The sequence below is a fragment of the Colias philodice genome, chromosome 18 (assembly GCF_061535455.1).
Source record: "Colias philodice isolate Cphi_HAF_F1 chromosome 18, ilColPhil1 Martin Lab GWU primary, whole genome shotgun sequence".
Classification (NCBI taxonomy): Eukaryota; Metazoa; Arthropoda; class Insecta; order Lepidoptera; family Pieridae; genus Colias; species Colias philodice.
The window spans coordinates 5,610,146-5,636,342 of NC_143103.1; the positions used below are offsets into that span (position 1 = coordinate 5,610,146).

The following is a 26,197-nucleotide window of genomic DNA, read 5'->3' on the forward strand; positions in this document are numbered from 1 at the left end:
ATGATATTCTTATAAAAGTACCATAAAATAAAAACTATTTAAAGAAATTAAAAACTTGACCTATCTTTTACCAAGTTTCATAGGTTTGAGCTTTTCACATTTAACTAGTGTAAATTGTGTTCCACTCATACCGATGCAGTAAGTGAAGTCTTGTATGGCTTCCAGTTCACAACTCCTACTTGGCATCGGATTTCCCTCCACCATAACTCGGACCAATCCAACTTCAGCTGTTTTGCATTTTAAACTCTCTTGGTATCGGATCACCCGTAATAGTTTTACTAGACTTTCATGTCCCAGGTTATTATAGGACAGATTAAGGTAAGAGAGACTCAAAATGCCTATAGAATATAAGTAAGAATCTTTGCGTATAGTGTCTCTCGCACAAAATGTTTCGTTGTTCGGTCCAATGAGATCAAATGTCATTTTCTTTGCTTTAGATGCAATATTGTCCGTGGGAGAGAGTGGCTCAGAATTAGTGATGAGAGCCGTAGTGCTCTGCCGCTTAGGACGAACGCTCCTCTTCTTTCCACTGCCACGATCGTCCAATGATTTTGCGACGGGCGTATTGAGCAGTTCCTTATAGCATTTAATATAAACTTCTTTTTGTCTGTTTAAATATTCTATACTACGTGCTCGTTTTGATACAATTTCATCATAAGTCATAGGAAATTCCATCAAACTACTGAAGATGGCTGCCGCTCCACTGTCTGAAATTTGGTTTCCAGATAAGTTAAGAAATCGCAATTGTCGGTTGCTGCGCAGCATTGAACCTAAAGCAATGGCGCCATCGTTGGTTATAGTGTTTGAAGCCAGCGACAAAACGCGCAGGGTACGAGATGCGGGCTGTGGGTAAACTAATTGAGCAGCGATACGAATACAATCTCTATCGACCAAACCGCACCTTTCAAGACTCAAGTACTTTAAGTTAGTTTGATACTCGAGGAGCAAATATTGATTGTAGTGCGCAACCGGAGAATCGTCCAGGCATATTTCTGTTATGTGGGACTGTCGCAAATGTTTCGTTATCTCATAGATGCTGTAACCATCGATAGCTCCCCAGCGTATCGTGATTCTGTTCAAATATGGCTGATATGGAAGACAAAAGCCTATGACTTCCAGGCGCAGCTGAGGCACTGAGGTGCGCTGGAACAGCAGTTCGACGAGGTGGCCGGCGCTGTCGCAGATCGCGATGATCAGCACCATCTGGCTGTGGTCGGTGACGCCGAACGCCAACTGTGACTCCGTTTTTTCCTTTTCTTGAGACATGCGCGCGGTCGACGTGTACTGCATGATAGATCTTTCACGTTTTGTTTTTTTATTCTTCTCAGATACACTCACATACTCCTCTGAAAAATATGTATTTATTTTGATATTCCTCTTTTATTTGCATCTAATATATTTATACATTTTAATTCTTAAAATATAAGTTGCTGTAATTAGTTACAAATAAAATAAACTTACTCTTAACTCGTGTTAACACTCTTGACTTCGAATTGGGCCTCCATTTGGTAACATGCGTATGGAATGAATGCAATAATATCAAGAGGCGTCGGTCGAGTCAAACTTAAACGGGTCTCATTATCCGCCATTACTTAATGAAAATAATCTTCTTAAAATTAATAAGTTGACTTTTATATTTGTGTTTATTAAATCTGTTAAACTGTGTTATGACAGTATTTCTTGTTCTTTTGACTCCTTTTATCATTGCTCATAATATTTTCTGCCAGTAATTTATAGAATTTTATTTGAAACAAAAAGTTACAAAAGAAGTTACATTTCGACAGCACGTTATCAAGAGCCTGCCGAATGCCTGCCTGTTCGTTTACGGTGTCTGTGAGTGAATAGTATGTGTGATTGTTTGTAAACACCAAGCGTGTGGAGCCAGCTCATGTTATACAAATAAGCATTATAGAGCACAACACGGATATATATACATTTAATGCATATTCAGGAAAATCATAATTTTTTGGTTCTTTGTTGAACTATGTTTATTTAGATTTTAGACAGATAACTTTATATTTATGACAAATGCAATTTTGTGAGAAACCTCAGTATAAAAATGCAGCTAAATAAAATAAATTTTGTATTTATTATTCAAATTTGTTTATCTGTAGGAAGATAGATGTCATTTTTAATATTCCCTTAAATGGTACCTACATTTCCTCTGTAGGTAGGATCTACACTACTAAGGTTTGCAATTATAAATAAAACACACATTTTCTGTTAATAATTTTATTCATATTAAAATAGGATACATTTTGATGAAGAGAATGGAATAAAACTTTACTTTAATTAATTAGAAAAGACAGGTAAGTATACAAAAATTTAATGAAACCATACATAGCTAGACACTGAAATGGTTTTTATTAACGATGCAATTCATAAAATCAAACAAATGAATTACACGAATATTGAATACAATTGATACCAACACCGTTTTTACACATTTGTTACACAAAAATACTTTTTACATCTACAATTTCATTATACTATGTCAATTTTTCCATGCATCTGAACTATTTTGTAATGGGCTTATGGTTGTTATTATTATGTATTTTAGGATATATATTATAATGGTTTAGTTGTTAGTATCCCGCTTGGTGCCGCTCAGCACAATATACGGCGAGTGTGTTTCTTTCTGTTTCTGCTGCAGCATGTGCAGTGTGCCCAGCGGCGTGTCCGTGGAGCTCATCTTCTTCATCAGCTGCAAGTTGACATTTAAATGTTAGAAATTATTTCATTTTATAGCAGGTGATTTTTCAGGTAAGAGAGCTGACAGATGCTTTAATAGGTCAGGGAGCTGTAACAGGTGCTTTTACAGGTCCAGAAGTGCTTTTACAGGTCCAGAAGCTGTAACAGGTGCTTTTACAGGTCCGGAAACTGTAACAGGTGCTTTTACAGGTCCGGAAACTGTAACAGATGCTTTTAACAGGTCAGGTAGCTGTAACAGGTGCTTTTACAGGTCCAGAAGTGCTTTTACAGGTCCAGAAGCTGTTACAGGTGTTATATCAGGTCAGGGAGCTGTAACAGGTACTTTTACAGGTCCGGAAACTGTAACAGATGCTTTTAACAGGTCAGGTAGCTGTAACAGGTGCTTTTACAGGTCCAGAAGTGCTTTTACAGGTCCAGAAGCTGTTACAGGTGTTATATCAGGTCAGGGAGCTGTAACAGGTCCTTTAACAGGTCAGGCAGCTGTTACAGGTGCTTTTACAGGTCCAGGAGCTGTAACAGGTGCTTTTACAGGTCCGGAAGCTGTAACAGGTGCTTTTACAGGTCCAAAAAATGTAACAGGTACTTTTACAGGTCCGGAAGCTGTAACAGGCGCTTTTACAGGTCCGGAAGCTGTAACAGGCGCTTTTACAGGTCGGGGAGCTGTAACAGGCGCTTTTACAGGTCCGGAAGCTGTAACAGGTGTTTAATCAGGTCAGGGAGCTTCAACAGATGCTTTTACAGGTCAAGGAGCTGTAACAGGTGCTTTTACAGGTTCGAAAGCTATTACAGGTGTTTTAACAGGTCAGGGAGCTGTAACAGGTGCTTTTACAGGTCCAGAAGCTGTAACAGGTGTTTTAACAAGACAGGCAGATGTATCAGGTGTTTTATCAGGTCAGGGAGCTACAACAGATGCTTTTACAGGTCAGGGAGCTGAAGCAGGTGATTTTACAGGTCCGGAAGCTGTGACAGGTGCTTTTACAGGTCAGGGAGCTGTAACAGGTGCTTTACAGGTCCGGAAGCCATAACATGTGTTTTAACAGGTCAGGGAGCTGTAACAGGTGCTTTTACAGGTCCGGAAGCTGTAACAGGTGTTTTAACAGGTCAGGCAGATGTAACAGGTGTTTTATCAGATCAGGGAGCTGTAACAGGTGCTTTTACAGGTCAGGGAGCTGTAGCAGGTGCTTTTACAGGTTTGGAAGCTGTTACAGGTGCTTTAACAGGTCAGGGAGCTGTAACAGGCGCTTTTACAGGTCCGGAAGCTATTACAGGTGTTTTATCAGGTCAGGGAGCTACAACGGATGCTTTTATAGGCCAGGGAGCTGTAGCAGGTGTTTTAACAGGACAGGCAGATGTATCAGGTGTTTTATCAGGTCAGGGAGCTACAACAGATGCTTTTACAGGTCAGGGAGCTGTAGCAGGTGATTTTACAGGTCCGGAAGCTATAACAGGTGTTTTAACAGGTCAGGGAGCTGTTACAGGTTCGTTTACAGGTCCGGAAGCTGAAACAGTTGCTTTTACAGGTCCGGAAGCTGTAACAGGTGCTTTTACAGGTCCGGAAGCTGTAACAGGTGCTTTTACAGGTCAGGGAGCTGTAACAGGTGCTTTTACAGGTCCGGAAGCTGTAACAGGTGCTTTTACAGGTCCGGAAGCTATTACAGGTGTTTTAACAGGTCAGGGAGCTGTTACAGGTTCGTTTACAGGTCCGGAAGCTGTAACAGTTGCTTTTACAGGTCCGGCAGCTGTAACAGGTGCTTTTACAGGTCCGGAAGCTGTAACAGGTGCTTTTACAGGTCAGGGAGCTGTAACAGGTGCTTTTACGGGTCCGGAAGCTGTAACAGGTGCTTTTACAGGTCAGGGAGCTGTAACAGGTGCTTTTACAGGTCTGGAAGCTATTACATGTGTTTTAACAGGTCAGGGAGATGTAACAGGTGCTTTTACAGGTCCGGAAGCTGTAACAGGTGTTTTAACAGGTCAGGCAGATGTAACAGGTGTTTTATCAGGTCAGGGAGCTGTAACAGGTGCTTTTACAGGTCAGGGAGCTGTAGCAGGTGCTTTTACAGGTCCGGAAGCTGTTACAGGTGCTTTAACAGGTCAGGGAGCTGTAACAGGTGCTTTTACAGGTCCGGAAGCTATTACAGGTGTTTTAACAGGTCAGGGAGCTGTTACAGGTTCGTTTACAGGTCCGGAAGCTGTAACAGTTGCTTTTACAGGTCCGGAAGCTGTAACAGGTGCTTTTACAGGTCCAGAAGCTGTATCAGTTGCCATTACAGGTCCGGAAGCTGTAACAGGTGCTTTAACAGGTCCGGAAGCTATAACATGTGTTTTAACAGGTCAGGGAGCTGTAACAGGTGCTTTTACAGGTCCGGAAGCTGTAACAGGTGTTTTAACAGGTCAGGCAGATGTAACAGGTGTTTTATCAGGTCAGGAAGCTGTAACAGGTGCTTTTACAGGTCAGGGAGCTGTAACAGGTGCTTTTACAGGTCAGGGAGCTGTAGCAGGTGCTTTTACAGGTTTAGAAGCTGTTACAGGTGCTTTTACAGTTCCGGAAGCTATTACAGGTGTTTTAACAGGTCAGGGAGCTGTTACAGGTTCGTTTACAGGTCCGGAAGCTGTAACAGTTGCTTTTACAGGTCCGGAAGCTGTAACAGGTGCTTTTACAGGTCCGGAAGCTGTAACAGGTGCTTTTACAGGTCAGGGAGCTGTAACAGGTGCTTTTACGGGTCCGGAAGCTGTAACAGGTGCTTTTACAGGTCAGGGAGCTGTAACAGGTGCTTTTACAGGTCTGGAAGCTATTACAGGTGCTTTAACAGGTCAGGGAGATGTAACAGGTGCTTTTACAGGTCCGGAAGCTGTAACAGGTGTTTTAACAGGTCAGGCAGATGTAACAGGTGTTTTATCGGGTCAGGGAGCTGTAACAGGTGCTTTTACAGGTCAGGGAGCTGTAGCAGGTGCTTTTACAGGTCCGGAAGCTGTTACAGGTGCTTTAACAGGTCAGGGAGCTGTAACAGGTGCTTTAACAGGTCCGGAAGCTATTACAGGTGTTTTAACAGGTCAGGGAGCTGTTACAGGTTCGTTTACAGGTCCGGAAGCTGTAACAGTTGCTTTTACAGGTCCGAAAGCTGTAACAGGTGCTTTTACAGGTCCAGAAGCTGTATCAGTTGCCATTACAGGTCCGGAAGCTGTAACAGGTGCTTTAACAGGTCCGGAAGCTATAACATGTGTTTTAACAGGTCAGGCAGATGTAACAGGTGTTTTATCAGGTCAGGGAGCTGTAACAGGTGCTTTTACAGGTCAGGGAGCTGTAGCAGGTGCTTTTACAGGTTTGGAAGCTGTTACAGGTGCTTTAACAGGTCAGGGAGCTGTAACAGGTGCTTTTACAGGTCCGGAAGCTATTACAGGTGTTTTATCAGGTCAGGGAACTACAACAGATGCTTTTATAGGTCAGGGAGCTGTAGCAGGTGATTTTACAGGTCCGGAAGCTGTTACAGGTGCTTTTACATTTCAGGGAGCTGAAACAGGTGCTTTTAAGGTCCGGAAGCTATTACATGTGTTTTAACAGGTCAGGGAGCTGTAACAGGTGCTTTTACAGGTCCGGAAGCTGTCATAGGTGTTTTAACAGGTCAGGCAGATGTAACAGGTGTTTTATCAGGTCAGGAAGCTGTAACAGGTGCTTTTACAGGTCAGGGAGCTGTAACAGGTGCTTTTACAGGTCAGGGAGCTGTAGCAGGTGCTTTTACAGGTTTGGAAGCTGTAACAGGTGCTTTAACAGGTCAGGGAGCTGTAACAGGTGCTTTTTCAGGTCCGGAAGCTATTACAGGTGTTTTAACAGGTCAGGGAGCTGTAACAGGTTCGTTTACAGGTCAGGGAGCTGTAACAGGTGCTTTTACAGGTCCGGAAGCTGTAACAGTTGCTTTTACAGGTCCGGAAGCTGTAACAGGTGCTTTTACAGGTCCGGAAGCTGTAACAGGTGCTTTTACAGGTCAGGGAGCTGTAACAGGTGCTTTTACGGGTCCGGAAGCTGTAACAGGTGCTTTTACAGGTCAGGGAGCTGTAACAGGTGCTTATACAGGTCTGGAAGCTATTACATGTGTTTTAACAGGTCAGGGAGCTGTAACAGGTGCTTTTACAGGTCCGGAAGCTGTAACAGGTGTTTAAACAGGTCAGGCAGATGTAACAGGTGTTTTATCAGGTCAGGGAGCTACAACAGGTGCTTTTACAGGTCAGGGAGCTGTAACAGGTGCTTATACAGGTCTGGAAGCTATTACATGTGTTTTAACAGGTCAGGGAGCTGTAACAGTTGCTTTAACAGGTCAGTGAGCTATAACAGGTGTTTTACCAGGTCAGGGAGCTACAACAGATGCTTTAACAGGACAGGGAGCTATTACAGGTGTTTTAACAGGTCAGGGTGCTGTAACAGGTGCTTTTGCAGGTCCGGGAGCTGTAACAGGTGCTTTTACAGGTCCGGAAGCTGTAACAGGTGCTTTTACAGGTCCAGAAGCTGTAACAGGCGCTTTTACAGGTCCGGAAGCTGTAACAGGTGTTTAATCAGGTCAGGGAGCTTCAACAGATGCTTTTACAGGTCCGGAAGCTGTAACGGGTGTTTTATCAGGTCAGGGAGCTACAACAGATGCTTTTATAGGCCAGGGAGCTATTACAGGTGTTTTAACAGGTCAGGGAGCTGTAACAGGTGCTTTTACAGGTCAGGGAGCTGTAACAGGTGCTTTTACAGGTCCGGAAGCTGTAACAGGTGTTTTATCAGGTCAGGGAGCTACAACAGATGCTTTTATAGGCCAGGGAGCTATTACAGGTGTTTTAACAGGTCAGGGAGCTGTAACAGGTGCTTTTACAGGTCCGGAAGCTGTTACAGGTGCTTTAACAGGTCAGGGAGCTGTAACAGGTGCTTTTACAGGTCCGGAAGCTATAACAGGTGTTTTATCAGGTCAGGGAGCTGTTACAGGTTCGTTTACAGGTCCGGAAGCTGTAACAGTTGCTTTTACAGGTCCGGAAGCTGTAACAGGTGCTTTTACAGGTCCGGAAGCTGTAACAGGTGCTTTTACAGGTCCAGAAGCTGTAACAGGCGCTTTTACAGGTCCGGAAGCTGTAACAGGTGTTTAATCAGGTCAGGGAGCTTCAACAGATGCTTTTACAGGTCAGGGAGCTGTAACAGGTGCTTTTACAGGTCCGGAAGCTATAACAGGTGTTTTAACAGGTCAGGGAGCTGTTACAGGTTCGTTTACAGGTCCGGAAGCTGTAACAGTTGCTTTTACAGGTCCGGAAGCTGTAACAGGTGCTTTTACAGGTCCGGAAGCTGTAACAGGTGCTTTAACAGGTCAGGGAGCTGTAACAGGTGCTTTTACAGGTCCGGAAGCTGTAACAGGTGCTTTTACAGGTCCGGAAGCTGTAACAGGTGTTTTATCAGGTCAGGGAGCTACAACAGATGCTTTTATAGGCTAGGGAGCTATTACAGGTGTTTTAACAGGTCAGGGAGCTGTAACAGGTGCTTTTACAGGTCAGGGAGCTGTAACAGGTGCTTTTACAGGTCAGGGAGCTGTAACAGGTGCCTTTACAGGTCCGGAAGCTGTTACAGGTGCTTTAACAGGTCAGGGAGCTGTAACAGGTGCTTTTACAGGTCCGAAAGCTATTACAGGTGTTTTAACAGGTCAGGGAGCTGTTACAGGTTCGTTTACAGGTCCGGAAGCTGTAACAGTTGCTTTTACAGGTCCGGAAGCTGTTACAGGTGCTTTAACAGGTCAGGGAGCTGTAACAGGTGCTTTTACAGGTCCGGAAGCTATTACAGGTGTTTTAACAGGTCAGGGAGCTGTTACAGGTTCGTTTACAGGTCCGGAAGCTGTAACAGTTGCTTTTACAGGTCCGGAAGCTGTAACAGGTGCTTTTACAGGTCCGGAAGCTGTAACAGGTGCTTTTACAGGTCAGGGAGCTGTAACAGGTGCTTTTACAGGTCCGGAAGCTGTAACAGATGCTTTTACAGGTCCGGAAGCTGTAACAGGTGTTTTATCAGGTCAGGGAGCTACAACAGATGCTTTTATAGGCCAGGGAGCTATTACAGGTGTTTTAACAGGTCAGGGAGCTGTTACAGGTGCTTTTACAGGTCCGGAAGCTGTAACAGGTGCTTTTACAGGTCCGGAAGCTGTAACAGGTGTTTTATCAGGTCAGGGAGCTACAACAGATGCTTTTATAGGCCAGGGACCTATTACAAGTGTTTTAACAGGTCAGGGAGCTGTAACAGGTGCTTTTACAGGTCCAGAAGCTGTAACAGGTGCTTTAATAGGTTAGGGATGTATGTGTTGTGCATATGTGTGTATGTCTAGTGCGCACTGACCCCCTCCTGCTGCTGCTTCTTGATGCGCTTCTCCTGCTTGTTCTTGCCGGGCCCCTTGCCGTGGAACTTGTGCGAGAGGTAGCGGAAGGCCTCCTTGGGGCAGAGCGGCCGCCCGTCGTCGTCCGCGTACTCGAGCTTCACGTTGGGTCTGAAGTTGGTCTTCTCGCGGAACTCGCTGCCGCCGTGCGAGTGGTGGTGCCGCTCGCGGCGACCCGCCTTGTCGTCCTCGCTGAAAATGTAAGTGATCATTTTTTTTAGCACTATAGACTATGGGAGGCACGGTCAGTGAAATTAAATGAAAAAACCAATCTTGGTAACAATTTTTTCTTTTTGTAATATTTTTTTGTATTGCCTATACATGTTTTTTTTTTTTGTATTCTTTATAAATATTTTCAATTGTGAAAATGCGTTACCATCACAATACATCCCAACAATTTATGATATACTTTTTTTTTTTGAAGTACATAATTAGAAGGTTAAAGTGTGACAAATACAACATTTTATCACGGGACAACATCTTATATTCGTGCAAATTTTCTTCGCGCATAACACTCGGGCTCAAAGTTAGTACAGTCCTCCCTGCCCCCCTTCAAACTCAACACTCATACTATACCCCTCTCACCCATAAGTCTTATCCTCAATCGAGTAATGTTTAGCATGCAGCAGCGCATGCGCAGCGCGGGGAGCAGCTGCAGGTGCTACGTTCTTCTCCAAGTATCCCTTGCTGAGCGCCAGCTGCAGGGCTCCCGCTACACCTGCACCGAGTGCTGGTTCAGCTGCCAGACCTACTGACGAACCTGGAATACATATTAACAAATATAGATATGAATCACAAATGTGTTGGTAAGCGCATAACTCGAGAACGGCTGAACCGATTTCGAATTTTTTGAAGTGAAAACTTCTTTAGCGGCGTTGAGCACTTTTTCTGTAATGTGTATACCTTTATTAAGAAGAGCTGGAACGTCAACACATTTACACATTGCACATGTTAGGCCGGGAGATACTGACACAAAATTTCGGGTCATTTGTAACAGGATGGCGGTCTAGAGGGGTCTTAGTACGCAATGACAAAAAGAAAAATGATGGTCAGAACGCTGGTACCGGTGGACTAGTCGCGTGGGCGTTAGTCACACTCGTCGGATAAATAGCGAAAGTCCAACGATTTGTAACACAAAAATTTTAGAATTTACCGATAGCCCTTAAAAAAGATGTAGGTAGGCGGTAGTGTCATGCCATACTTTTACGATGTGACTTACAGTCCGCCTTACCGACGTGAATGCGTTGATTTAATAAAACAATTCAACCATTTGTACCGGGCTAACTTTTGCACAGTTAACCATCGTCGTGCAGCCATTTACTAAAATCGCCATGCCATACTTTTCGGACGATTCCAAATAGTCGCCATACCGCGGAAAATCTGCAAATTTTTGAATTTTTTTTTCTCGCCAAACGATGTGTCATGTGTGATGCCCTACATTTTTTTTTCAACAACTCCTGAATGATTATAAATAGAAGTGTGATAATGCCATACCTGTGGGAGGTGGCGAATGTGTATAAGATTTTTTTCTTATTGTAAGATTTTATTCGTAGTTACACCGGAAAAGTATGGCATGACACTACCGCCTACATCTTTTTTATGGGCTATCGGTAAATTCTAAAATTTTTGTGTTACAAATCGTTTGACTTTCGCTATTTATCCGACGAGTTCGACTAACGCCCACGCGACTAGTCCGCCGGTACCAGCGTTCTGACCATCATTTTTCTTTTTGTCATTGCGTAATAAGACCCCTGTAGAACCGCCATTCTGTTACAAATGACCCGAAATTTTGTGTCAGTATCTCCCGGCCTATGTGTAGCTTTTATTTTGCAATTGTTTATAAATACAGGGTGATGTAATTGGTGTAGTACGAATATCTAAAAATCTATGAAGAATTTTGTGATACAGTAAATGGAAGAATTATAGACTATTTTACAGTATTTAATAAAATCATTTAATTTTTTGTTCATTTTCATTAGAAATGTCAATTTTTCTCACCAATGTGGAAATTTGGATGATAAGGATCTTGTTAGAAAAATATAAATTTTGACTAAAATCGGCATTTTTTTTTTCAAAAATCAAATTACTAATTAATTATCAGAGTTATCACCATTTACATTAATTTACAAACGATATCGGTTGTTCTTACTTACTTAAAATTGAATACCAATGTCTTATTGCGGTATGTGTTCTTTGGAAGTGTTCGTAAAGTTGTTGATCTAAAACTAGCTTTTTGGATCTCGGGCATAAGGGAAAAGCATTCCTAAGCATAGATAATATTTTATTTCATAGAAAAACTTCTTCCAAATTTACCACCTCAGTCAGTTTTAGGGTGCACTCACACACATCAGTCACCGTCACGGCACGTCACCGGACAGGATTAAAAAAAAATATGTATCAATAGTTCTAGTATGACTCTGTTCCCACACGACAGTCGCCGGCACGAAATCTATCAGTGACGTCACCGGTCAGGCACGTCAAATAATCTTTCCATACATGTATCATACTTTTATCCCCACTCACCCGGTGCCGTCACGTCTCAGTTCAGTCAGCGTCGTGCTACCGTCAATAATTGCTACATGTTCTCTAGCGTGACACACGTCTAATCACTGACTAACCTGATGTATGTGTTCAATGATTCAGTCAAACCGGCGACGTGACTGACGGACAACATGACGGTGACTGGTGTTTGTGGATACGTACACAAACCGTCACCGATCAGTCATCGGTGCCGTGACGGTGACTGATGTGTGTGAGTGCACCCTTAGTACTCGATAATGCATCATACCACAACGTCGCATCGGATCCAGTGCCCACATCGCATTCAAGAAAAAGTGACATGTTAGCTTGGTTGGACAAACATAATATACCATATCCAGAAAGAAACACAATACCTATTCTTTATGACATTATTAAAAAAAATAAGCCAAACTATACACAATTTTTACTTGATGCAATCCTCAAAGATCATGGACATAGTGTATTGCGCCTTCCACCATCCAGAACTCAACCCAATAGAGTTACTATGGGGCATAATTAAAGGGAAAGTAGCATCACAAAATGTGAACTTTAACTTGAAAACTGTGGAAGAATTATTTAGAAAGGAAGCAAATGCTATTAGTCTGGATATGTTTAGTGACGTTTGGAGAAAGACGCGAGAACATGAGGAAAAATATATTCAATTAGAACCAAAAGTAGATAATTACACTGACTCATTTATAATAACATTAAGAAATTCCGACGACGAAACATCGAGTTCTTCGAGCGATGAAAGTTTCAGTGAAGTATAAGATTACGATTATGATTAAATAGATTCTTCTTCTTCTCTATAGATACTGCTTTCTGAATTGGTGGTAAATGTTAAAACTGTTAAACTGTTATGACGATTCAAAAGTGCTTCTAGAAGAAGTCTAATTGTATAAATGTTTGAGTTTGAGAAAATCAATAGTGTGAAAATTATACAATAAACATGTAACACATATTTGTTAGCGCGTATTGGTAGGTATTACGTACTTCCTACAAATATAATATTTCTTATATATCTTTACTCGACCAAAGTCAGGACAAGACTGCTCCGCAACTGCAGAAGACGTCCGTTATTTAAATCATTATCAAAACAACCATCCGTATGTTGGGAGTGAGCGTACACGTGTTATTTGCATTGTTTTTATGACCTGAAATTTAATTATTATTTGATAATTGAATGATTATTAATACTTTTATCCAATTGATTATTATTAGAATAAATAATTAAGTTCATCAATTGATTTACTTTTAAATTATAATTTTACAGGTAAATTATGAGAGCTTTCATAATTATATTTGCATATATTTATCTACAATGCACCATTTTACAATTCAAGTCTAAAATGAAACTAGAGTCGCATTTATTTTTGAACATACTGTAAGTGAAATTGCATAAGTGTGAGTACTGTGAACATGCCAGCTTTCCTTAATTGACCGATATAAAATCTTAAACTCGCGTCAGGACACGTGACCTGATCGAAAAAGCGTAAGACGGATGGATATCAAACATGCTCAACGTTAATAATCAAGTTTTCACTTCTGCCGGCACTCCCGGAGTGAGTCTTTTTTTTAAATGATATTACTTGAAGTACGAGGATGCTTGTTATGGTGAGAAAACGTAAATTTGTACCACGGACGAAGCTGGGACGGAGCGCTAGTAATAGATAAATGTCTATTATAATATGTCTACTGTTGAACCTGATATGGACAATAACAAATCGTTAACATCACGTTTAAAATAGTCTTTAATTCCAATATTTGACTGACCGGTCTTAGTTGGTTGTGACCCTGCCTTCCAAGCCGGAGGCCGTGAGTTGGATTCCCACGCGGAGCAAAAATTTGTGTGTTGAACATAGATGTTTGCTCTATATCTGGGTGTTAATTATCTATATAAGTATTTATTTAAAATTATATATGTATGTTTATCAGCCATCAGTTTCCATAACACAGGCTAAAGCTTAGTATGGGATCAGATCGTGCCCTGTGTGAAAATCCTGAAATATTTATGAAAATATTTATTTATTTAATCAATCAATAGTCAAATATCGCGTTTAATTAAAAAAAAAAATTATTTCTAAATAGCAATATTTATTTAAGTACATACCATCTACAAGGTCAGCGGGTTTCTCACTGCCGATGTCGACTCTGCTCCACGCGCCCGAACTCTGCTCCACCTCGGGCTCCCCCTCCACTTCTGTCTTCTCGAAGTCCTACACTCATATATTATTACATGAATTGTTATATATTTCATTAATTAACTAGCTTTGCCCGCAGTTTTACCCGCAGTGCACCGATCCTGGCCTTAGCGTGATGCTATCTATATAATATAACCTACTAACAAACCCGGCGAACTCCGTTTCGCCACCTTATGTTTAAATACCACCTTCATAGTTTAAACACCAAACGAAATGTTACGTAAGGCGCTGTATGTGAAAAATTATTTTCCCGGTTTTCCCGCTTTTCTGTTGAAATGTTTCCTGAATTTTCTTTGCTACAAAACCTCACGGAGCCAGAGACCTTTCCAACGAATGCAAAACCGTGGAAATCGGTTCGCGCGTTCTGGAGTTATAGCGTCAGGAAAACCCGACTTATTTTTATATAGTAGAAATAAGCTTGCCTCGATAAATGGGCTATCTAGTACCGAAATAAACTTTCAATTGAAACTACAGTTCCTGAAATTAGCGCATTTAAACAAGCAGACTCTTTAGCTTTATAATATTAGTGTTATTTGCAAATTATGAACAAAAAAAATCTCGTAGATCGAAGTGCTTATCTTGGGCGGTTCATGTTCAGGCTCATCAATGTTGAACAAAACATCAGAGAAGATATGTACAGAAAAATAATGATCCCAGTAGAATTTATTCATGAACTCCCATAACCAATCTGACATCAACCACTGCTCTAAATAAGTATATATTTTTTATCAATGGGTAGTATAGTGGCGATATAAGTGGCATAGTACCTCAAAAGGGCCACCCACCAAAACATTTGCCAAATTCTGTAATATAAAATATTTTTCCGCGCTATACCACCATTAAAAACATAAAGTTAAACATACCATAATCTCAGTAGTAGTATCTCTGTTCCCAGCGAGCCCGTACGTGGGAATATCCCCCAGGGTACGACAGAACTCCGCAGTAGCATCTAACACCATACCAGGTCCAGCGTCTTCCTCATCAGACATGTGTTCTTCCTTCTTCACCTTCTCGAGGATTTCTTCCACCTGGTGATAGGATATGGACATAATTTGAATGTTTGTTCGACATTAAAATACCTGTACATATATTTAAAACACAGAAAAAAAAACAACTGCAAAAAAAATGTGTGCGTGTACTAGTGTACACACGTAAGAAGTGAAACTTCTTTATGACTTTATTTTTCAAAAAATAATTTACTATATGCAACTTTACAGAAATACGTCGAATCACGCGTGGTAGGGATAAGAAAAAGATGGCGCGTAACGGAAAAATGTCACGCGTAACGAAAAAATGTTACACTAAATTTTTTTCCAACCCCGATAAAGAAGTTTCACTTCAAAAATTTAGTCAAATTTTTATGTTGGAAGGATTGTTTGGTACATTTAGAACCAGTTTCACAGCTTCCTAGTATATTTCTATTTCACTTGTCTGTCAGTTAAAATGATAGATAAAATACAAAAATTAACATCAAAAAGTATCAGTGAAACCGATTCTTTACATACATGAAGCATAATTATTTATACTAATATTATAAAGCTGAAGAGTTTGTTTGTTTGAACGCGCTAATCTCGGGAACTACTGGTTCGATTTGAAAAATTCTTTCGGTGTTAGATAGCCCATTTATCGAGGAAAGCTATAGGTTATATATCATCTCGCTAAGACCGACAAGAGCGGAGCACTGCGGGTAAAACCGCGGAGCACAGCCAGTCAATAATAAATCAAGTGAACATTGAATAAAATGGCACACAGATAAGTTAATAATTTAATTACTTTTCACACACAATACAATCAAAAATTATTAAAAATTATTTATTTAAAAGACAATTAAGGTAAATTGAGAAAAGCATGATGTAACAACATGATAATAAATATAAAATACCTGTATCGTCTGTGTGCAGCGGCGCGTTGCCCGCGGCGTAGTCGTCCACGTCGATCGGCTCCTGCTTCGGCTTCTTGCGGAACTTGCCCTGTACACATTATTATATAGTTAACTAAGATTCCGCCCGCGGCTTCGTCCGCGCAGTCAAAGATATACCCGCATGGTTCCCGTTCCCGTGGGATTTCCGGGATTGCGTCATTTTCCCGGGATAAAAAGTAGCCTATGTCCTTTCTCGGGTATCAAAATATTCCATACCAAATTTCATGAAAATTGGTTCAGTAGTTTAGGCGTGATTGAGTAACAGACAGACAGACAGAGTAACTTTCGCGTTTATAATATTATAGTATGGAAGTATGGATTAATTTTTAAAATATAAATTATTTTTAAAGACATGTCACATTTTTAATGTATTGTTAGAAACAAATCCCCAACTGGCAACCCAAACCAAGGGGGTGCTTATAAAATGAGTTGAACAACGGATTTGACACTTTCCGTTTGGCTCTCGAACGTAACGGTCGTTTTGGTTGTGTCGATTATTATTTTATTGTTGATGAAGGTAGACCGTAGACATATTAAATCATTTTGTAAGGAATAAAACCTTTCTAGCCTCTAGGTTGAATTTAAAATCCCTAAGGGTATGTATATTAACTGCTAATGTTGGAGGTGTCTACATATATGTAAACATGACATAGTTTGATATTATATATGAAAATATGTACTTCTACTCAACGAGAAATGTCCCTTCATCGTTGTTACTTCACATCATCTCTACTATCTCATTATATTATTTTATTGTCAGAGAGGTCCATATATAGCACAAGCCTATCTACCATATCATATACATTATATAATATATAATGTATATGATATGTTATTAGGTTATGTATATTATACATTACACGAAGCGTATATGCCAGAAAAAACAACTAATAATTAGAAGACTGTGACCACACTCGCTGTAAAGTGTTCGAAAATAATATAATAAAAAAAATCGCGTTTAAAATCTTTAATTTCTAAATGTATAATACTAGCGTAAAATCGAACACTAGAAAAAATAATAATAATTACCTTCTTCTTGAACTTCTTGAACTTGGCGGATATCTCATGTTCATCCATATAATCAGATGCAAGTTGCGGCGCCGGTATTGACAGGGACTCAAGTCTCTTGTCCGGACCTCCCGCTAGACGCTCTTGACGCTACACACAAGTTAATACAATAATTATATTATTGATACTTTGATTATACAAATAAATATAAAACATACTCGACTAAATAATTCAAACAATTAATTACTCTTTATTTAAACAATTAATTAGAAAAATAGTACTCACTTCGGAGCGCTGTAAAACATTAGCTATTTACTTAATGAAAAATGTTGTAGAATAAAAGTTGTTCCTCGAAAAACAATCTACAAAAATGGTCTGATATCATTTCTTCGTAAAATGATTAAAAAAAGTTTTATTGAAAAATATAAATAGCTCTAATTTCTGAACATTTTCGCTTATTACTTTTTTATTTATAGTTCTACGACAAAAAGTTACTGGACCAAATTTGTACAGAATTTAATTTGCAACAAATAATGTTAAAACAATTTTTTTTTATCAGATAAGTAAATAGTTTAAGAGATACATATATCGTAAAAACCATTTCAACCGCTATTTTCAAGATGGTGGCCGTGGGACAAGGGTGGCGACCCCACAAATTTGGTGATAGCTTCACACTGACTCCCCCCCCCCTACACATCAAAAAAACAAAATTGCGTCCTCTAAAAAATTGCAACCCCAAATGTAACTTTTCAATGGACTACAAAGGAATTTTTGAAGTGAACATCTTTTAGAGTAAAAGTTCAAGGTCACGTCACGGCAATACCGTCGTTTTGTATTTTTTTTAATCTTGCTTAATAAGTTTCTCTTCTGACACGTGTGTTTGGCACACACGCTCTTTTTTTTCAGCACACGATACAGAACAATAACCTATCTGAACACATATTACAACACACTATATATCTCCCTCACACGCACACATGGACGCACACATGCACGCACACATGCACGCACACTCACACACACACTCACCATCATCTCTCTAAACCTTACCATCAAACCATCAAACATCAACCATCTCTCTAAGCTTGCAGCGCGGCTTCGTCTCCCAGCACGAAGCCTTTATCCGCCTTCTTCTTCTCAGGGTCTATAGTTTCATCGTATTTAGAGAGAAGCGGGCGAGCGAAACCGAGTGACGCGGCTAGTTCACTCTCTTCGTCGTACGCCTGGTAGCCGGCGGCCGCTTTGCGACGCTCTTCTATGTTCTGCGAATATAAGTTTAATCCATCAGGCCCCGGGATCACAGACACAAAAGGAAAATCTTACTGTGTTGTGGCCCGATCGGGCCGTTCGGGGCTCAATGGGTTTATGTTGTTTATAAAACCTTTACGATAAAAGTTGCGTTGATTACTGTGTATGTAGAAGTAGTAATCGAAACTACATTTAGAATAAAATTGATTTACAGCTTAGTATTGATTATTCATTGTTGTGAAATATCTCTACTATACAATTTAGCTTTTATAAATTGTTCGCACAATTTATGGGTAGTTATATTTTATTAAAAAAAAAATTATTATTAGTTCTATTTCTTTATCGCTTCGCAGACGATTCTAGCGAATCAAACATCGTAAAATTTGGTTCAGCCGTTCTTGAGTCATAAATACATTAATCAACATAACTTTCATTTATATATTTATTAACAAGCAGTCTTGTATTTTTTTTTAATTACGTTAAAAATATTTAACAAATCAAATCAATATTTATATTTGTAACTCGACTCGTAAAAATGGCAGAAAACACTATAAAAACTACATTTTAACCACACTTAGATCACATACCTTCATATACCGCTCCTCATCTACCATGTTAACATTGACAAGCACATCCTCACTGTCCTCCGCTAGCACGTCCTTGTCAGCTAGAGTTAGTATCGTTTCGCGCTCTTCTGGTAGCTGTTGGTATAAATAGTTTTTAAATTATTTTAAATAATAGATAGAACTACATTAATATGTTCAATCTACAGTTAAATCGAAAGTTTAGTCAAGTTCAATTTATGGTAAATTGTGGGGTTAAGGTAAACGCGCCCTCAACCCAATACTAGAATTATGCCACAAAATTCTCGCCTTTATTGCTTTCACAATACAGACTACACTCGCACGTACCACAGTGACGTCATGCGCGATGCAGATGTAAATTATACGGACTCAATACCAAATTTTTGCCAGTGAATTCTAGCCCCTATATATCTATAGCAATACAGTCTCTTCTCCAACTCACCACTGTGACGTCATGCCCGACGCGCGGACTTTGTACTAGAATTCTACCAAACAATTCTAGTCCCTATATCTATAGCAATACAGACGAGTGTCACGTACCGCAGTGACGTCATGTGCCACGCGCAGCCCCCGCAGGTGCTTCTGCGCATAGCTGCGGCTATGCTGCTCAATCCTGACCCTTACATCTATCACAATACGGTCGACACTCTTTAACGAAACCCAATACATTTCTACTGCCAGACTATTCTCGCCCTTATTGCTAACAAGTAACAACATAAAGTCTCTTCTCCCACGTACCGCAGTGACGTCATGTGCTACCCGCAGGCCCCCCAGGTGCTTCTGCGCGTAGCTGCGGCTGCGGTGCTCCTGCTGCTCTTCAGCCACTAACGCGCCAACACCGAACTCCGCGTCCAGCTCGTCCAGCATTGCCGCCTGATAACACATAAATATGTTAATATGTATTATGTTTTATAGCATTCGAGTGCTTTTTGACGTGACAACGTCTTATAATTCGATGGAGCCGGCTGCACGCACGAAAAAACATGACTCATGCAGCGTTACCTCGCTCTGAGGCGTTCCATGTAAGGCTTGAGGTGAGCGACAAAGAAGCACTATCGGACGTTGTCACGTTCAACTATCATCAGTAAACCGACTTTACAGACAATCAATTTTTTTTTATGAAAAAAAAAGCACCGTTTATAGGCTTTAATAAAAGATTTAAAAATAATAGCGTGTGTGCCGAGCACACGTGTCAGAAGTGAAACGTTCTTTGGCAAGATTCAAAGATTCGAAAATCGTCGACATCGAAGTTCGTTCGAATTGCCATGTAATCTTTTACAAGTGTTTACAAGTAACAAATAAATAATAATATGATTCGACCCCATAATATTTAAAAGTATTTAACATTATTGCAAGTTACATTTAAGCTGGGTCAATCGGTCGCCCATTTAATTCTTTTAAGAATCAAAATTTCATTTCAAGTTTATAGATAACGTAAATTCTTTATAAAACATATACTGATCTATAACATTCAAAGACACATTAGATAAAAGATATTAATATTTATCACAATAAAATAGAAATAGTATCATACCCTTTTCTCAGCTTCCCGTTTCTGAAGTTCGAGTTGCCGCGACTTTTTGATCCAAGCGGCCGCGTCTTCGTCATCAGACCCTTCTGTTAGAAGTGTTGTTTTCAACCTGAAAGTACACAAAAATATAATTCCCAATACATAATAAATAAAAGCTTTAAAATACACATACAAATAAATTTTTGTAGTCAGCAAATTTTTACGAAAAAAATTCCCGTCTCAAGTGACAGATTTTGTATGTAATCTCGTGAAAAGCAGAACACATTCAAAGGACACGCTATTAGAAATTTTTTCAAAAAAATAATAAGATAAGACGCATCCGGATGTCTTATTTTTTTTCAATACAAAATATGTTTGTGCTAAATTTGAGTGCTTTCCATCCAATCAATTCATTATAAATTTAATGTTAGTAAAAAATGTATAGCATAAAAATCCCAACATATTATATGCAGAAAATAGTATTGATAGTATGTATGTATGCATGTAGTGTGTATATAATCTCACTTGGTCTCCATCTTTCTCTTCTCCCTTCTCTCCTCCAGCTTCTCTCGCATCTTGTCCGACTTCTTCTGCGCCGCGATGTTCGGCGCCGGCTTGTGGTAGAACTCGCCCAGGTCGTCCTTGATCTTGCCATCTTCCGCTGTTACAAATAAATAAATAAATAAATATTCTAGGACATTATTACACAAATCGACCTAGTCCCACAGTAAGCTCAATTAAGGCTTGTGTTGTGGGTACTAGGCGACGATAAATATAATATTTTTATAAATACATATATATAGATAACACCCAGACCCAAGAACAAATAATTGAGTTCATCACACAAATATTTGCCCTGACCGGGGATCGAACCCGGGACCGTCGGCTCAGTAGGCAGTTACTTTACCACTGCGCCAACCGCGTCGTCAAATGATTCTTACCTTAGTAATTACTGAGTAGGGTGGTTAGTAATAAGTAATAAATACTACTATTGAGTATTGTAGTAATAACTCTGGAGCATGCAGTTTTACTCGCTTGGTACCTGTGCAAACCATGTGCTAAGCTAGACTATAATGTCTGTACCCATACAAATTGGATAAGCTAATTTTGTTGCACTAACAATATGACAAACTTTCCAGTTTATTTTAAAAGTAAGATAGGATAATGATTAAATTTAAAAGAACCAAATTGTATCATCTATACATATAATAAATCTGTAGAAGGGTCAATTCTGTACATTGAAAATATTGAAAAAATAAATAGCAGGGGATACTGTGTTACTGGATCGATACCAAACACAAATATGTGATTAAAAAAATTTTTGTCTGTCTGTCTGTCTGTCTGTATGTGAAGGCATCACGTAAAAACTAACGGTTCGATTTCGATGAAACTTGGTATATGTAATTATACCTTATTATCCTGGGCATAAAATAGGATACTTTTTATCCCGGAAATATACGTAGAAATAAATAAATCTTAATTTTTCCGCGCGGACGGAGTCGCGGGCGGAAGCTAGTTTGCTATAAAATCTATAATTATTTGCAATTTGTAAATTACGACGCAAAAATCATATCATAAAATAAGTTGTGCATCACTATAATATTCAACATTCTGTACAAACAAATGTTTAAATAGACTCACCTGGTTTTTCAGCGACCTCTAAAGGCTTAAGACCAAGTTTGGCTCTTAGCTTATTTGTCTCCTCTATAGAGAGAGCCTCTCTCGTGCCTCTCTTGTGCGTTGGCCGGAGCGCTCACGGGAGATTGGGACCTCTCCGCCTCCGCGCTTTTCTCACTGCAATAGTGTTTTTTGTGATTATAGTAAATATTAAATAATTTTAAGCGGTTAATGCGGTATGTGAGACAGCTGCACTTGTTTCAGTCAATCAGTCAATTTTTAAAACCAGCAGTACTTTAAGTCCGCACATGTGTATTGTAATAGTTTAAAAGATCCCACCGCAGAATTAGTGTGTTCATAGTTTTTTTGATGAAACATGATGATATATCGACTAGGTTGCCAGTCAAAATTTGGCCGCAAGCATTTTTAATCATAGACGATTTGCCTTAGCAATTTTCAAAGTCTGATGAAAGGCAATATTCTCAAGATTTCTAACTGAAACAATAATTATTCATTTAATTAAAATATCACAACAAGTATCTAAACAATATATCACCTGTTTCTATCATCCTTCTGGCTGGGCGCGGCGCTCGTGCTACGGGAACGAGATCGATCTTCCTTCGACTGCAGGTGCGAGTTCACCGGTACTTCCTCAACTATAACAAAATTATGTAAACGATTAACTACAAAATATACATGTCATTCAATTAAAGACAAAAATTTGCTCAATACTTTGAATACATTAGAATTAGACTGTATAATCGGGAATCAATTATCATTTATATATTTAACAAATTTTAGACAATAAATAACGGGAAAAATAAATTGTACATTGAAAAGGATATCTTGCAGTCTGAACAAATTGTAATTTTCTTTCAGCATGATTTTTATAGTATGGAATATTGTTTTTATTTTATATATGAATGATATAAAAATGAATCGCAAAATGTGTTGGTAACCGCATAACTCGAGAACGGCTGAACCGATTTCGATAATTCTTTTTTTATTATATTCCTTGAAGTACCAGGATGGTTTTTATGTAGAGAAAACGTAAATATGTACCACGGGCGAAGCCGGGGCAGACCGCTAGTGAATGAATAAAAATCTCATAACTTCAGTTTTCTAGGAAGAACCAACTATGAAATCATATAATATTATGTATTTTAGTAGTATTATGTATACAGGACATAATCCTATTTTTCAATTTCCTACACACTTCACAAGAAATTTACCATCTCAACATGAAATAGATTTGATTTTTAAATTTGGATTTTCAGCAATCAACCATTAAAATCTATGCTAATATTATAAAGCTGAAGAGTTTGTTTGAACACCCTAAAGGCTATATATCATCATGCTAAGGCCATCAGAAGCAGAGCCACACTGGTGAAAGTGAGGGACGCAGCTAGTAACATATAAATGGCTTTATTTATTTACTAGCTTTCCGCCCGCGGCTTCGCCCACGTTTACAAAGAAAAACCCGTTCCCGTAGGACTTCCGGGATAAAATCTATCCTATGTCCTTTCTCGGGTATCAAAATATCTCTATACCAAATTTCATGCAAATTGGTTCAGTAGTTAAGGCGTGATTGAGTAACAGACAGACAGACAGAGTTACTTTCGCATTTATAATATTAGTATGGATTTATTTAAATTAAATACACACAACAGGTCACGATCTTGCCGGACCAATAGGCGACATATCAATTTCGGGAGCAGATCGCAACCCAACAAAATGTGTACAATTACTACAACAATGAGATACAGCTTACAGTTATTTAAAGCGTGTTACAATAATTCATAATTAAAAATTCAATAATTAAATATTAGCTTTTAGACCGGGAGATACTGACACAAAATTTCGAGTCATTTGTAACAGGATGGCGGTTCTACAGGGGTCTTAGTACGCAATGACAAAAAGAAAAACGATGGCGTGAACGCTGGTACCGGCGGCTTAGTCGCGTGGGCGTTAGTCGAACTCGTCGGAAAATAGCGAAAGTCAAACGATTTGTAACAGTATGGCACTTATTTTTCCTGTAAGTTTGAGGATTAACAAATATAAATACAAAATTTCAAAGATCTATGTGTTGGAAATCTTCACTTATATAAATTAATAATAAATTAAGTTTTCAAGCATGACAGCACTTTTTCCCCCTACTAGAAGTATGGCAAATATAATAATGGTCACATTTTATCAAATACTCTCCAAAAATCCAAATGCAATACTGGTACAAAAAGTTTGGCGAAATAAAAATTTTTTGCAGATTTTCGGCGGTATGGCGACCATTTGGAATTATCCGAAAAGTATGGCATGGCGATTTTCGTAAATGGCTGCACGCCGATAGTTACCTGTGCAAAAGTTAGCCTGGTACAAATGGTTGAATGATTGTTTTATTTAAATCAACACATTCGCGTCGGTATGGCGGGCTGTAAGTCACACCGGAAAAGTATGGCATGACACTACCGCCTACTACTTTTTTATGGGCTATCGGTAAATTCTAAAATTTTTGTGTTACAAATCGTTTGACTTTCGCTATTTTTCCGAAGAGTTCGACAAACGCCCACGCGACTAAGCCACCGGTACCAGCGTTCACACCATCATTTTTCTTTTTGTCATTGCGTACTAAGACCCCTGTAGAACCGCCATCCTTGTTACAAATGACTCGAAATTTTGTGTCAGTATCTCCCGGTCTATTTGTTCCTACTTGATATTGTGGGGAAAAGCTAAAATAAATCAAACAGAATAAGTCCAATATCTTCATTCATCTAAGAAGATAAAACAATTGCATAGAAGTGTGATAAATATAAAGAATATTATATATTTACTCAGTGTAAATCAGTTCTGATTTTTTAAAAATACTTTCAAAGTGAATTCATTATTTCAATGCAAAATTATTATGTATTTAAGTAAGCAACTTTTTAGCAAGGAGTAAATTTAAAAAATAAGTTTATTAAAGTATGATTTAAAAGTATTCAGATCAAAGTGAAACTTAGCCGATATTTTTACAAATTTTCTGTGGATGTGTTTATATTCAATAAATATTTATTTTATTAAATAATTCTGTTTTACTGTATCCAATATGTTAGCACATTTTGTGCTAACATATTGGATACAGTATATTTATGCTCAATTGTAGTCTTCATTGTTATGTGCATTTGAGTTAATTTATCAAAATAATATCCATGGAGATTTAAATAATTATGATGTTAAAAGGAGATGTGTTGTTCTTCTTTAGACAGACAGATTGCAATCAATTCTATAAAATGTATAAGCCAATTCACTAGTAAATAAACAAAAACGATAAAAATCACAGATTTCTATCTATCACCAGAAAAAAAGTGTTTACGAGTTGTAGGTAGTTTTACTTACAGAGGATTTAAGACTGTAATGATTAAGTATCTCTTTTTGGTATTTTCTTTTGAATGCCGTTTCTATTAAATACCTACCTTAATGTAGAAGCACTCGGGATGAGCTCTATCTCGAATGCCACCAGTCTGAAAACGAGCAAAATTTGCCATTATTTTGTCAATTATATAAGACGCTATCTCCAGCAATCATATTCGAGTTGATTTCAAACCAATTCCCAAGTTAAACTATAAATTTGTTTCATGTAGAGGTTATTATACGAATATCATTCTCGGAGATTAGCGCTTTGTAAAAATTAAGAAATGAGAATACTAACCATCGGGCGAGCGATCCTTCTTGCGATCTTTGTGTTTTCTATGGCGTTTTCGTTCCCGCTCCTCGCCATCTAATGGCGAGCGTGACCTACTCCTGTGCTTCTTCTTTTTAGATTCTTTCTTGTGTTTTTTGGATCCCATATTGTGTTTTAACCTTACTACTGTATATATGCGATTGTTGATAATAAATTTATGTATATGAACAAAGATTCACGTACAACTGTTTTTACTATCAATCAATAAAACGTATCGATAACCACGCAAGTTCAATTCAATTCAATTCAATTTTTTCGAAGGGTGGCAATTTTGTTTGAGTACAATTCTGCCAATTTTTGAAAACACATCCAGATTGACAGTTGAACGTCAATCTGACATTTGACGTTAAGACTACAGACATTGTAATACAGGATAGATTAAAAAATTTGGTTCGATTTACACCAACTGTTAACCCTAGAATATCGCTGAGTCGGTAGCGCATACCTTAAGCACCTTGAGCTTTGCATTTATAACTTTTAAGAAAGTTTTATTTTCATTCTATAACAAAAATTAAATTTCACCGAGGATATATTTTGAACTGGCTTAAAAAATAAATTATCACTTTTGTCATCTTTCATAACCTTAGATCATTAAGTAATGGATAACACTCGCAGGCGTTTCCCCTTTTGCCGAGATATAAGATTATTCGCATCGAAAAATCTTATGCTTTCATAAAAACTACTTGCGTAATCGATTACAAGCACTCTGCGTATTCGTAAGTCATCGAAAGGACGTCTGCGAGTGCTCCGCTAAAAATGCCGTTTTGTACTGTCAAGTCTTGCA

The 26,197-nt window shown here is 38.9% G+C and overlaps 1 protein-coding gene and 1 pseudogene across 2 annotated transcripts; both read right to left on the reverse strand.

Annotated features, from left to right (window-relative positions):
- Positions 1–60: 60 nt before the first annotated feature.
- LOC149480453 (uncharacterized) lies at positions 61–1,821 on the reverse strand. Its single transcript, XM_089706850.1, has 2 exons — positions 1,488–1,821; positions 61–1,377 (listed from the first exon to the last, which is right to left on the reverse strand). Exons 1-2 carry the CDS (start codon positions 1,587–1,589, stop codon positions 61–63), a joined length of 1,419 nt encoding a protein of 472 aa, XP_089562976.1. The 5' UTR covers positions 1,590–1,821.
- A 393-nt stretch (positions 1,822–2,214) lies between these two features.
- On the reverse strand, positions 2,215–25,706 carry LOC149480454 (U4/U6.U5 tri-snRNP-associated protein 1-like; annotated as a pseudogene). Its single transcript, XR_016317081.1, has 15 exons — positions 25,381–25,706; positions 22,255–22,354; positions 21,723–21,875; positions 20,607–20,742; positions 20,106–20,211; positions 19,310–19,444; positions 18,575–18,688; positions 17,798–18,001; positions 16,761–16,889; positions 15,693–15,780; positions 14,674–14,837; positions 13,720–13,825; positions 9,675–9,849; positions 9,053–9,281; positions 2,215–2,704 (listed from the first exon to the last, which is right to left on the reverse strand). The product of XR_016317081.1 is annotated as a U4/U6.U5 tri-snRNP-associated protein 1-like (transcript).
- Between the last annotated feature and the right edge of the window lie 491 nt (positions 25,707–26,197).